Source organism: Anabrus simplex, chromosome 2 (genome assembly GCF_040414725.1).
Source record: "Anabrus simplex isolate iqAnaSimp1 chromosome 2, ASM4041472v1, whole genome shotgun sequence".
NCBI classification, from domain to species: domain Eukaryota; kingdom Metazoa; phylum Arthropoda; class Insecta; order Orthoptera; family Tettigoniidae; genus Anabrus; species Anabrus simplex.
In genome coordinates this window covers 958,367,262-958,381,214 of record NC_090266.1, presented here as the reverse complement: position 1 = coordinate 958,381,214, position 13,953 = coordinate 958,367,262, and the positions used below count along the sequence as shown (strand labels likewise).

Genomic DNA, 13,953 nt, shown 5'->3' with positions numbered 1-13,953 from the left:
TAACTCCATATACAGAACTAGAATGTTGCTACCTAAACTGTGACTGTGATCGATGTTATGATCAGTCGTGATATCACGACATGTGCTGCCGCAACGGTATCCATGCGAAGCGATGCGTTCAAGGAAGCAGCATCGCCATGATTACCAACAGTATGGACATTTGATGATTTAATTTTTTAAGGACGTCAACATATCGTTCAGTATATAATGTATTTGTAGGAATTGAGCACATTCCTCCCGAATATATTAATAACTGAAACACTTATAATCCTCGGCATCGCTTGCAATATCAGTTTCAGGAAATTGTAAGTTGACTCGCAGTGTGGTATTATTTTTAAGCGCGCGTTCAAAAAAATCGTGGTACACGGGACTCTCCTAGAATAGTAACAAACATGTATTTCTCCTGTATTTTGGAATGCCCGGGGCCATATTGTCACTGAAGCTCAGTATTAGGAGGCAAGTTGACTGAAATGGCGTTTTCTAGAAAAAGGAAGAACAGTGACCTGTAGCAGTCCTTTAAAGAAGTGGATGAAAATTTCACAATATGTAATATGAGCAAACAGAAATTGTCTTAAAAAGAAGTACTTCAAATCTGAATAATAATTTGGAATACAAGCACCTTTCACTTGCTTTGCTAGAAAGCAGTAGTCAACAATCGGCATGTATCTGATGATACAGATCTGGGATTTTAGACTCTAAAAAAATGTTTTAGGCACCTAAAATGGCCTTTTATACAAGTACATAGGTTTTTAAAAGAGAATATAGGCGCTTCAAATATGCTTTAAAAATAGGCAGAAAATCGACTTTAAAATATGACAATATAGACCTACACTGTAATGTGATATTTTTTTTTTACGTTAAGTACAGTAATGTGGTATAGGCTACCCTTTCTAAATAGGAATAGTTGCAAAATGAAGGCATAATTAAACAGGCGTTTATTACAAACAGCTATGGATTAGGAAACAAAAAATTTTCATCCGTACTGTACTAAAATTAAATTAAATGCGTAGTACTGGTATGCGTATTTATTTGTGAGGAACATTCCTACTGCACTTTTCAGTCGTAGTTTGCTTTACAGCACATAACAATAATCTTCTCCAAATTTTCCACAGTCAGGCTGCGTCTTTTATCTGTTAAAACAATTTTTAAAGCAGAAAAAATGTGCTCTACACTCACAGATGTTGGAGGGGCATAGCAAAATTTACCTACATTTTTCAGTTCAATTTCACTAGGTAGGTCTACTTTTCCCCATCCATTACCTGATATATCCTTTCCTGCACTGAATTACCTAGATTCTTCTGCAATACACTAGCCCACCTGTCTTTTATTTTATCCCTTACTTTACCCCTAGTACTTTGTATAATATTCTCAGCTTCCTCAATTACAAAATATATCTGTTTGAGGCTCTACTTTTTTTTCCTATTTTTGTAATGATTGACCGGAAGAAATGAAAAATTTGCCTGAATATATGCAATGTCTCTCTGAACACTGGAATAATCCTTTAGCAGATCTTTGCCCATACGACACACATGCAGAGTTGTCTGTTAAAGGCATATTGTCTATCACAGATGTTCGATATAATACAGGGCAGCTTCCATTGAGGAACCCCAACGGCTGATGATTGGCTGTGGTGGAAAAGAATAGAGGGGAATTTCTCTCAGAAGATGGCTATTCTTGATGGAAGCTTACAGAGCACTCTCTTTGTTGTTGAAATCAGATTATTTACTGCAGGCAACTTGGCCCTAACTATTTCTGTGAGTCTGTGCAAGGCATGGGCCATGCAAGTAACATGGACATTAAAGAAAGGTAGAAAGTTTTAACGAGAGGTAGAGTAGCAATCATGTAGGAAGCAGCATTGAAGACAAGGTGAAGGTCTTTATAATCATCAACACTTCCAGGATACAACAACTGGAACCCCTTGTTGATGATGTACACAATGCTTTGCTCTATTTTCTGAAGCTGCTTAGAACAAAGGACCGGGCGAGTTGGCCGTGCGCGTAGAGGCGCGCGGCTGTGAGCTTGCATCCGGGAGATAGTAGGTTCGAATCCCACTATCGGCAGCCCTGAAGATGGTTTTCCGTGGTTTCCCATTTTCACACCAGGCAAATGCTGGGGCTGTACCTTAATTAAGGCCACGGCCGCTTCCTTCCAACTCCTAGGTCTTTCCTATCCCATCGTCGCCATAAGACCTATCTGTGTCGGTGCGACGTAAAGCCCCTAGCAAAAAAAAAAAAAAAAAAAAAAAAAAAGAACAAAGGAGAGCAGTAAATGCCAATTGGGCTCCAGTTTTCCTACTACAAGATTAGCAATGTACCTGCCCACAGAGTTGCTGGTTTTGTCCACATACAACCCTATGTAAGGACTCCCAAATATCCTCTGTGACTGGCAAAATTACCTCCTATATCTAGAGTAGTTTTTCTTTAATGTAGATGTTGAAAGTATGTGTTGTTGGTGTATTTCTGTAAACAAATCTCTGAAAACATGACTACGCACAGAATTCCAGGGGATATTTTCAGCAACTAGGGCTCTAAACATATGAGCATAGAAACTACTGTGGATTGTGGGAGGTATACTTTGTGTGAGCAGAGTCTGTCCAGTGTTACTTTTCATGGTTGACTTTGCTTTGTGACTAGCACTATCAGCATGCTCTTGTGAAATCTAAAACACAATAATGTGATGAAAATTAGACTAAGATAAGGAATAGCTAATGAATAAAATTTGTAATTTTGAATTATTTCATTTAAACCACTACTACTCTAAAGTTAATTAAGAACAAGAACACTCCAGGCCTCGAAAGGTCTTGGCTTTCATTTACAGCTGCTGCGCAGCTCTAGGCTTGCAGATACACTGACTGACAGAGCAAATGCAACACCAAGAAGGAGTGGTCAGATCTTTATGCCAATTGCAGGGTAGACTGACGTCACTGAGGTATGCTCATGATGTGAAATGCGCCGCTGTGCTGCGCACGTAGCGAACGATAAATGGGACACGGCGTTGGCGAATGGCCCACTTCGTACCGTGATTTCTCAGCCGACAGTCATTGTAGAACGTGTTGTCGTGTGCCACAGGACACGTGTATAGCTAAGAATGCCAGACCGCCGTCAACGGAGGCATTTCCAGCAGACAGACGACTTTACGAGGGGTATGGTGATCGGGCTGAGAAGGGCAGGTTGGTCGCTTCGTCAAATCGCAGCCGATACCCATAGGGATGTGTCCACGGTGCAGCGCCTGTGGCGAAGATGGTTGGCGCAGGGACATGTGGCACGTGCGAGGGGTCCAGGCGCAGCCCGAGTGACGTCAGCACGCGAGGATCGGCGCATCCGCCGCCAAGCGGTGGCAGCCCCGCACGCCACGTCAACCGCCATTCTTGAGCATGTGCAAGACACCCTGGCTGTTCCAATATCGACCAGAACAATTTCCCGTCGATTGGTTGAAGGAGGCCTGCACTCCCGGCGTCCGCTCAGAAGACTACCATTGACTCCACAGCATAGACGTGCACGCCTGGCATGGTGCCGGGCTAGAGCGACTTGGATGAGGGAATGGCGGAACGTCGTGTTCTCCGATGAGTCACGCTTCTGTTCTGTCAGTGATAGTCACCGCAGACGAGTGTGGCGTCGGCGTGGAGAAAGGTCAAATCCGGCAGTAACTGTGGAGCGCCCTACCGCTAGACAACGCGGCATCATGGTTTGGGGCGCTATTGCGTATGATTCCACGTCACCTCTAGTGCGTATTCAAGGCACGTTAAATGCCCACCGCTACGTGCAGCATGTGCTGCGGCCGGTGGCACTCCCGTACCTTCAGGGGCTGCCCAATGCTCTGTTTCAGCAGGATAATGCCCGCCCACACACTGCTCGCATCTCCCAACAGGCTCTACGAGGTGTACAGATGCTTCCGTGGCCAGCGTACTCTCCGGATCTCTCACCAATCGAACACGTGTGGGATCTCATTGGACGCCGTTTGCAAACTCTGCCCCAGCCTCGTACGGACGACCAACTGTGGCAAATGGTTGACAGAGAATGGAGAACCATCCCTCAGGACACCATCCGCACTCTTATTGACTCTGTACCTCGACGTGTTTCTGCGTGCATCGCCGCTCGCGGTGGTCCTACATCCTACTGAGTCGATGCCGTGCGCATTGTGTAACCTGTATATCGGTTTGAAATAAACATCAATTATTCGTCCGTGCCGTCTCTGTTTTTTCCCCAACTTTCATCCCTTTCGAACCACTCCTTCTTGGTGTTGCATTTGCTCTGTCAGTCAGTGTATTAGATAGCCGTGTGGTCAGCATGTCACATCCCTCAAGTGTATTGCCGTGCCTCTTAGACCGCTCCTCATTGTAGCTTCCCAATTGCCCTCACGCAGCTGGGTCAACGCCTTTCCATACCATATATTTTTCTAAATTACTGCCGGTACTGGTATCTAGGGAAAGGTGCACTGGTATCGTTAACCTTACATTAGGTGGCTGGGAATAGTCATTCATCATTATATTTTTCACTTGTGCCAGATAAATGTGTAGAATTTAATTTCCTAGCACATACCAAATAATCGGTTACAGTATAAAACACGCCTGTTACCAATGTTGATCCTATTTTTTCCTTGACATATTGGTTGAACTTCGGCATGTCTACAAAAAACGAATGTAAATAATAAAATGATTGTTTGTACGCCTAGAAGTAAATTGGCAACGACCGTGTCTGTAATGCAACCAAAATGTAGGCTGTTTATTAAATGCAAACCCTTAGGTTGCTGATTTTCTTATAAACGTTTACACAGAGATAGCCTAGTCACAATAACAAGGCATTCTCTTGGTCACAAGCCAAAGAGAATAAGTAGTCACAAGCTACAAATAACAAGCAGCACGGACGATGCGGTGATTGTGATCACGTCACGACTAAAAATCACTGATATCAGAAAATCACGATATCAAATCACGCTGTGACTCACAAATCACGGTATCGCTCATCACTACTTCCTAATAACATGCGTAGCCAGCAGATAAGCGAGAGTGAGAGAGCGAGAATATTCTAGTGCAGGTTCGCCACCTATCTTCTGAGCTCTGACGTCACACCTCGTGATTCAATTGACGTCCTGAATTCCTCGACGTTGTAAATAACATGTCCCCTAATTTCTTGTTAATTAATTATATAATTAATTCCATAATTAATTTAATTCCCAAATATGATTATTCAGGCCTTCTTGAATTGGGATATCACAGCCTTTACGCACACTTGTTGGAGAATGTTTATTAGGACGTCGAATCTAGTTGTAATATGACGAAAGATTTTGAATGCAATACTTGTCGTGGGTGAAGTGTTCAACCGGATTAAAATTTTTCCCGTCTTCTCTTGCTGTGATAACATTGTCTCTCACCCCTCAACAGGTTACACAAAAGATAAACAAAAAATCATCCCTTTGAATTCCCCTGCCGACACTCCGCTCGGGACACCTTGGGTACAGTCCGGTCTTATAAAATTCACTGCCAATTACAATAGACCTAAAATGTCACAATACATACATACATACATACATACATACATACATACATTTTCCCTACGGAGTCCTGACCAAACTAGCGCAGTAGAGAGCTACTAACCTTTATTTTGTTCTTAGTATTAATTTTCGTTGTGGCGTTCAGATGTAATTGCTAATGAGCCCTCAGTCCAGCGAATATTATTCATTTAAACCTTGAACCTATTTTACTAACGTAGACTATTTTATTCTCTGTTACAGACAGCAACTTCGTGCTGGGCAACGCACAGGTGCCATCCGTCTACCCCGTTGTATACTGCAGCGATGGTTTCTGTGAGCTCACGGGGTTTTCTCGGGCGCAGATCATGCAGAAGGGCTGCGCATGCAAGTTCCTGTACGGTCCTGAGACGCAAGAAGAACACAGGGCTCAAGTGGAAAAAGCTCTTGACGGGAAGAGCGAGCTCAAACTCGAACTCATCCTCTACAAGAAGAACGGTAAGAACTCGACCGTTGCTTAACTTATGAAAAAGTGTTTACAGATTGTGACCTCGGCAATGTTGTGAGATGGACAACAGCAAATGGTAGGAAAGTAAATGGGGTAAAAATTTCAGGTTTTAATTTCACCAAGAAGAACAGACTTCTCAGTTTTAATTATTGTGTTAATGAGATTAATGTACTTCATGGCAATCACTGTGAGTACCTACGTGTTAATATGAGGATGGATTTGCACTGGGTCAGTCTCATTAAGAAGATTATAAATATTATTTTTATTATTTGCTTTACATCGCACCGACACATATAGGTCTTGCTATTTGCTTTACATCGCACCGACACAGATAGGTCTTGCTATTTGTTTTACTTCGCACCGACACAGATAGGCCTTGCTATTTGCTTAACGTGGCACCGACACAGATAGGTCTTGCTATTTGCTTTACATCGCACCGACACAGATAGGTCTTGCTATTTGCTTTACGTGGCACCGACACAGATAGGTCTTGCTATTTACTTTACATCGCACCGACACAGATAGGTCTTGCTATTTGCTTTACATCGCACCGACACAGATAGGTCTTGCTATTTGCTTTACATCGCACCGACACATATAGGTCTTGCTATTTACTTTACATCGCACCGACACAGACAGGTCTTGCTATTTGCTTTACGTCGCACCGACACAGATAGGTCTTATGGCGATGATGGGATACGAGAGGCCTAGGAGCGGGATGGAAGCGGCCGTGGCCTTAATTAACGTACAGCCCCAGCATTTGCCTGGTGTGAAAATGGGAAATCATGAAAAACCATCTTCAGGGCTGCCGACAATGGGATTCGAACCCACTATCTCCCGAATGCAAGCTCACAGCCGCGCGCCCCTAACCGCACGGCCAACTCGCCGTTAGGGTTTTAAAATAAAGGTTACAGATCTCGCCATATCGTTATGAGGTTATTTAGGGGCTATAGTAATTATATAAAGGAAAGGACGTATAGGTCACTGGTAAAACTCCACAGACAGCTCGGAACATACCGCTTTGTTGAGCGGTTTGTCTCCTTCCTCCACAGTTCTTCCCGGTCCAAAGTTTGCAATGTGTTCGTAACATTACTCCTTTGACGTAAATCATCCAGAACAAATTGCACTGCTTTCTTTTGTATCTTTACCGGTTCTCGAATCTAGTAATTCTGGTGTGAAATTTTCGTGCAGTATTTGCTTTCACTGTTTTAGAGTGAACCAGACAAGTGGTACCAATGTAGCGAGTTTACTACTGGAATCGAGATGTTTCTAGCAGGGGAATGTTTTTTAAAAGTAATGTTTATGTTGGAATTTAGTGGTTAATTCAACTTCTTGTAGCGATATACAAACATTCCTTTTCATTTTTTTAAAGGAATTTAGCGGATGTTCGTTTCGGTTGAACCAAACACAATTGATAAGCGGGAAGTAAACACATGGTTACTGTTTATTGCAATGTGCGGTTACGATGCATGTCACTGTTCGATACGTATTAGGAAATGTTTTGTGAATATGCATGTGTTATTTGTTTGTGATATGTCAGTTACAGTAAGATGAGTCGTGTGAGAGATTTACAAACTAAAACTCTAAATTACGAGGACTGATTAGTTGCAAATGAATTAGGTCCACCTCGACTGGAACTCCTAATAATTCAGGTGTTTGGGGTTAACATAACAGAAACGACAACGAAATCTGGCATGAGACTAGTAAGAGGGTCTCGAAGCGTCACGAGAACATTGGGGTAGAGAAGAGTTGAAACCTCAATTCTGGGCAATCCTCCACGTGGTTTGTACGGTTTTCCTCACTCAATTTCCAAGCAAATGCCAGTGTCGTAAACGTCGTCTCATTCAAAATCTTGCCTAGACTGACCCCTTCTGATTTCAATTTCTGAAAGCTTGAAAGACTCTGGTTCGGCCTTGCAGACGCGGCCACCTGAGTGAAGTGCTAATCTCTATCCCCAGTTGTAGCCTTCTGTATTTCAATAGGTTGAGCTCCCAGACTCGAACTCACCGTCTACCCAATACAAGCTGCAAAAACCTTTTCACGAAACCAACTCGCGTGCTGATTTTACTTTGTAAAATGCGAGTTTTCAATTTCTCAAAAATAATACTTTATCCTGACATTTCCCGACATTTGCCACAAAATGAGCACGTCATTTTACTTACACAGTCTCCAAAAACTTCTTTCTTTCTTTCTTTCTTTCTTTCTTTCTTAATCCGTTTACCCTCAAGGATTGGTTTATCCGTCGGTCTCAGCGAGGGATCCCACCTCTACCGCCTAAAGGGCAGTATCCTGGAGCGTGAGACTTCGGGCAGGAGGACCAGTACCTCGCCCGGGCGGCCTTACCTGAAGATTGGAAGGAGTAGACAAGGAAGAGGGAAGGAAGCGGCTGTGGCCTAAAGTTAGGCACCATCCCCGCATTTTCCTGGAGGAAAAGTGGGAAAACACTTCGAGGATGGCTGAGGTTGGAGTCGAACCCCCCTCTACTCAGTTGACCTCCCGAGGCTGGGTGAACCCCGTTCCAGTCCTCGCAACACTTTTCAAATTTCGTGGCAGAGCCGGGAATAGAAACCGAACCTCTGGGGATGGCAGCTGATCACGACACCACAGAGGCGGATCTTCACAAGCTTCAAATAAATGTTAGAGAACCCTTCACCCACAGTTAACGAATAATGGTGTCAAAAATATTCCACATTTTCTGCTGCTAACATGTCTTTTTATTACGGTTACCAGACATGCCCTCTTTTCCATGCGTGAGGATTGGGGGAGGGGTCCACTTTGTACTTTCTCTTTTCTCAGTAGAGTACTTTTTCTCTCGCACTGATTACAAATAAATTAAAATTAAGTAATTACGGAATAAGAAACAGAAACAATGAAGCAGAGTATTTACTATTAAAAGTAAAATAAATCATTTAAAATTGCCACGAAAAAAATTACTGTATGCATATGACAGCTGTCTGTAATACCGTATCTAGGGCTGAGAATCTTTTATCAGTTTCACCTCTTTCAATGAATAGAGCTTAGTAAAATCCCACAGTGTGCTGATATTCAGAAGTGTGTAGAATTAATGCATAAAGGCATGAAGTAATTATTATCTAGGAATCCCTTTTATTTGATCAGTTTACCAATTACAAATGTATCCTGGAGGGAAAAGAATGTATGAAAACAGTTAGATAGTGCTGGAATGTTCGGAGGAGATTCTTCGAGATTTAAGAAAGGATTGGAACGAGCTGGAATTGAACCTGTTAAGCCGCGTATACACTTGAGCATTCGCCCCGAATGAGAATGCGTTTGCCCAGTTTTGCTCAGATGAGTACAGGGCGAACCGAATGGATCCGCATGCCTCAGCCCGATCCGAATGTTGTCGGTACCTCGAAGTGAGCACGTGTTCTGTTCATGCTCAGTGTGGAAGGTTGATGACGACTGGGGTAGCCCGAAGGGTATGAGCCGACTATGCATATGCGTCTCGTGCAAGTGAATTGAAGGAAGAGTGTGAAAGTAATTTCAAGTTGAAATGGAATTGTCCCGGGATACTTTTCGTACTGCCACAAGTATCCCGTTCTGTGAAACCCCAAGGACGAGTTCTATACCTTAAAATCATCTCTCTTCATACAGTTTTCTTTGCCACCACCGCTTACTCCTTTTTGTTTTCAAGGAATGCAATAAATACATATAACAATAACTGACGACGATCAATTTTCGATTCACTATTGTAGCCTCAGGTCAGGCAAAACGCTATACTACACCTAAACACAGACGGTGTTCTCGGTCCGCACGAGGTGCGAAAACAGTGGAAACTTGCTCAACAGATTGGCATGCGAGTCGTGCTTGTGCGCTCCCGCATCGGCAATGCATGCTCATTCGGGGCGAATGCTCAACTCAAGTGTATACGCGGCTTTATATAGTTTTCTGTCTGTTACGCAATCCATTTGTCCACGGCTGTCAACTATTGAAAGGAGTGGGAATTTATGATTAATGTAAATGATAATAATAATAATAATGCGTGTTAGCTATTGAGCAATGCGTAGCGTGGTTATTAGCAATATCCTCTGCGGTGAAGACACAGGCTCCTTTCGTTGCTTCCTGAATTATCCCCCGTGGCGCAGTGGTTTCCTCGATAGACTGGAGATAGATGGCCTTTGTTATTACGTTCGACCTACATTCCTTCCCAGACATTTTAATCTTTAGAAATGTACGTCGAACATTCCAGCACTATATAAAATCATAAAGTCGATGATAAGAAGACATTTTAACAACTCGATAATTGATCAATTGGATATTTCTGACATCCACTGCGCCGAACACTCTCCCTTCCCTCATGCTGAGGCCGCGCACCAACGCCACCTAGGATACAAGGCCGCTACACTGGAAACGTGACGTCATCAGTGCGGCCTACCGAGTACTGCGGAGTACGACGTCGTGTAGCAATTACTACATGATCGAACTCGCACTAACGTTGAAAATAAATACTGATTTTTCTAATTATCTTTTAAAAAGTTGCATAGACCTGCATTATCTTTTCCCGAAAAACTTGAATCATAACCTACAGCATACCTACTTACGATTGAACAATCTTCTGGACCATTTTATCATCATTATTCAAGGGTGGTCTTTTATAACAACTCTTAGTATAATTGCATTGGAATTATAAGGCTGCTCATGAAGGAATAAATAGAAACAGGGAAAGAGGAGGAAGAGGTAACTATTCTGATAAACAGTGGTGGTTCCAAATAAAAAACATACACCCAATTTTAGGAACACCAGGGGCGTAACCAGGGGTTACTGGGGGTTAACCCCCAGGAATTTTTACGAAAATAAAATAAAGAGAAACTGACAAACAATAAGCTAAATAAACATTCAGAGACATAATTGTAGAACCAACAGATCTGTAATTCACTTACATCAGTGTCCTCATAATGACAAGTCATGCATTCACCTTCATTGTGTTCTACAATCATTTTGTAACCATAACGCCACCCCCCATCGGCCGATCCTTGCTACGCTACTGAGGAACATATTGAATTTCTTGTAGTAGGTGACATTGTTTCCCTTTATACAGTCATTACATTTCTTTGTATAATTATATATCCAAATATTTACAGATGTATATACAATGGAATGTATAATATGATGGACAGTATGACCTTTTATGGGTAGAGAACAGTATGACCTTTTATGGTAAAAAACAATTAATATATTTGGAAGTAAGACCTGGTACAAAATATTTCGATGACATGTTTGATTTAAGAACAACTCTTCCTTATCATCTAGGATATTTTGTGTTACAGTCACATAAGGCACCTCTATTTCTCTGGCTGATAAAGTTATTTCCGTCATCTTGAATTTCATTATCAGCAGCAGATACATCTTACAATACACACACTTAATTTCTTTAATAAATCTACAAGAACAGTCCTTGCGTAGAATAAAACCAGAGGTACATTTTCATTCAAGTCATCTATGTCATTGTTCACAAAACAAAATTGAGGGTGCGTACCTTTCTCTAAAGTATGAAATATTTTCAAGGATTCCAAAGTAGCTATTCCTCATGGAACATTATCACTGAACCCTTGAAATGTCATTGCTTGTCCCTTCTGGTAAAGCCAATTATTCCTTAAACATTTAGAATGTACTCACTGTCAAATATGAAACACAGACATATCTCTGTCACACTTCGTTTGGGGTGGTCGTATCTAATTTTCAGTTCAGGAGAATTACTAAAGAAGACGATAGCTTCTTATTATTGGAATTATTATCAGCATTCACACCATATACCTGTAGTCTTATCTCCGCTAACTCTAAAATCAGTCTTAGTAAATGATTGCAAGCCATCTACCTTAAATGTTTTACTGGCAGAATGTGTGTTACATCTTAATACTTGGAATCTAAGCTATGGACCATGAAAACCTAGGCACTAACAGCACACTGAAAAATACATTCTACGTAACCTACAATATTGCCACCCTTAATCAAAGTGTGGTTTTAGGTTAATTCCATCCATTGAAAGAACAACTCTTTGTCTTCATCATCTAAGAATTTAACTTTCCTAGCAAGATAACCCAAAAAGTTATGACATCAGCTCGGTAAGGTGAAGTAGAAAAGTTACTACTAGTTTTACTCAGTAAGTTCTTATGAGGAAATATCATACCAGATGTACTTCTTACGTATTGATAACAACGGGGTGACATTGACCCCACGAGAGACCAGTACACAAGAGATTTTCATGAGTATCTTAAACTGGATTTGGTGCACTTGGGAAAACATAATTGTTCTATCAAAATTTGAATCCCCTCTGATTTATCAGGCATATAAGGAAGTAAACTACTGAATAAGCTCTGCAATGCGTTAATTTTCTCACTTGTTGAATTTGAAAAGTAATTAAATTGAATGATCCCATCTTGAAGTTACATATTATACACATAATATTTTCAAAATGTCGCATTTACAAAGCCATGTAACTAACAATAAGATAATGCATATCAAAATAACCTATTGAATACTTCTAAGACGGTGAGATTAGGAACTGTAGTTCTATGCCACAACCTTTGGTCATTTAATGTAAAAAAATTGAAATAGCACTCAGAAAATTAAACTAGAAAAGCGTTAACTGACCACAGATTGTTCAGAAGGCACAAATTCATCCCGGTGGATAGCTTTAATGCATTTCTAATAATAATAATAATAATAATAATAATAATAATAATAATAAGTTATTTGCTTTACGTCCCACTAATTAATGTTACACAGCGGGCCAGTTGGCCGTGCGATTATTGGCGCGCGGCTGTGAGCTCGCATCCGGGAAATAGTGGGTTCGAATCCCACTGTCGGCAGTCCTGAAGATGGTTTATCCGTGGTTTCCCATTTTCACACCAGGAAAATGCTGGGGCTGTATCTTAATTAAGGCCACGGCCGCTTCCCTCCCATTCCTAGCCCTTTTCTGGCCCATCGTCACCATAAGACCTATCTGTGTCGGTGCGACGTAAAGCAAATAGCAAAAAAAAAAAAAAAAATTACAGTTTTCGGAGACGCCAAGGTGGCGGAATTTAGTCCCGCAGGAGCTGTTTTATGAGCCAGTAATTCTATCGACACGAGGCCGAAATATTTGAGCATCTGCCTGAGCCAGGATCGAACCTGCCAAGTTGGGGTCAGAAGGCCAGCACCTCAACCGTCTGAGCTTCTCAGCCCGGCTAATAAAAATAATCCATTTCTCTTGGAGATCTCACTCTGAAAGAGGAAAACACAGTATCGATCCCACATGTTTCGGTACGAAGATTACATTCAAACACCTTCAAACAACATGGATACTATCAGTCTTCTAGGCCGCAATGGTGCTGCGTCAGCTGGCCATATATTTTAAACTACTTTTATCCGAAAACGTCAACACTATACATGCCAAATGGCAGTGATGATAAAAGGGGTGTTGTCTGTTCAACAATGAATAATGGGAATATCTGTGATAACCTCAACTGCAGACACACTGGCTTCCTTCCCTTTCAGTCAATGTACAGTTTTCAAACATTCACAATATTCATAACGTGTTCTCTGCACGAGATGTACTGAACAATGTCTATATAACACGAGTTTACAATAGGCCTAGGCTTATTTCACCTTCCTTCACTAGTTCTTGTAGTTTTATCAACCTTTTAAAAGTGTATTCTTCCCTTCATACACACTTCATAACTATTCTCGAGCATCTTCATCAGTGTTGAATCCAAGGGGTTACCTACCGGGGGGATTGAAGTTTCCAGAAGATTTAGTTTGGAAATTACCAGTGTGGTTATTCTAATTCAGTAGCCTGTATATCAATAGTAAGGGGAACTTTTATACTTCGTAATAATTACAATTTGTTTTACGTCCCACCGACACGTATAGGTCTTATGGTGGCCCGTGTGAAAATGGAAAGTACGGAAAACAATCTTCAGGACTTCCGACATTGGGGTTCGAACCCACTATCTTCCGAATGCAAGTTCACAGCTGCGCCA

At 41.6% G+C, this 13,953-nt stretch overlaps 1 protein-coding gene across 1 annotated transcript in view; it reads left to right on the top strand.

The window, feature by feature from the left end:
- Positions 1-5,736: 5,736 nt before the first annotated feature.
- The window catches only part of Elk (Eag-like K[+] channel), an 826,503-nt gene continuing 818,286 nt past the window's right edge, over positions 5,737-13,953 (top strand). The window contains exon 1 of the mRNA XM_068226348.1: positions 5,737-5,964. Within this exon, the coding sequence (XP_068082449.1) occupies positions 5,835-5,964 (130 nt within the window). The 5' untranslated portion in view covers positions 5,737-5,834. The remainder of the gene's footprint in view (positions 5,965-13,953) is intronic.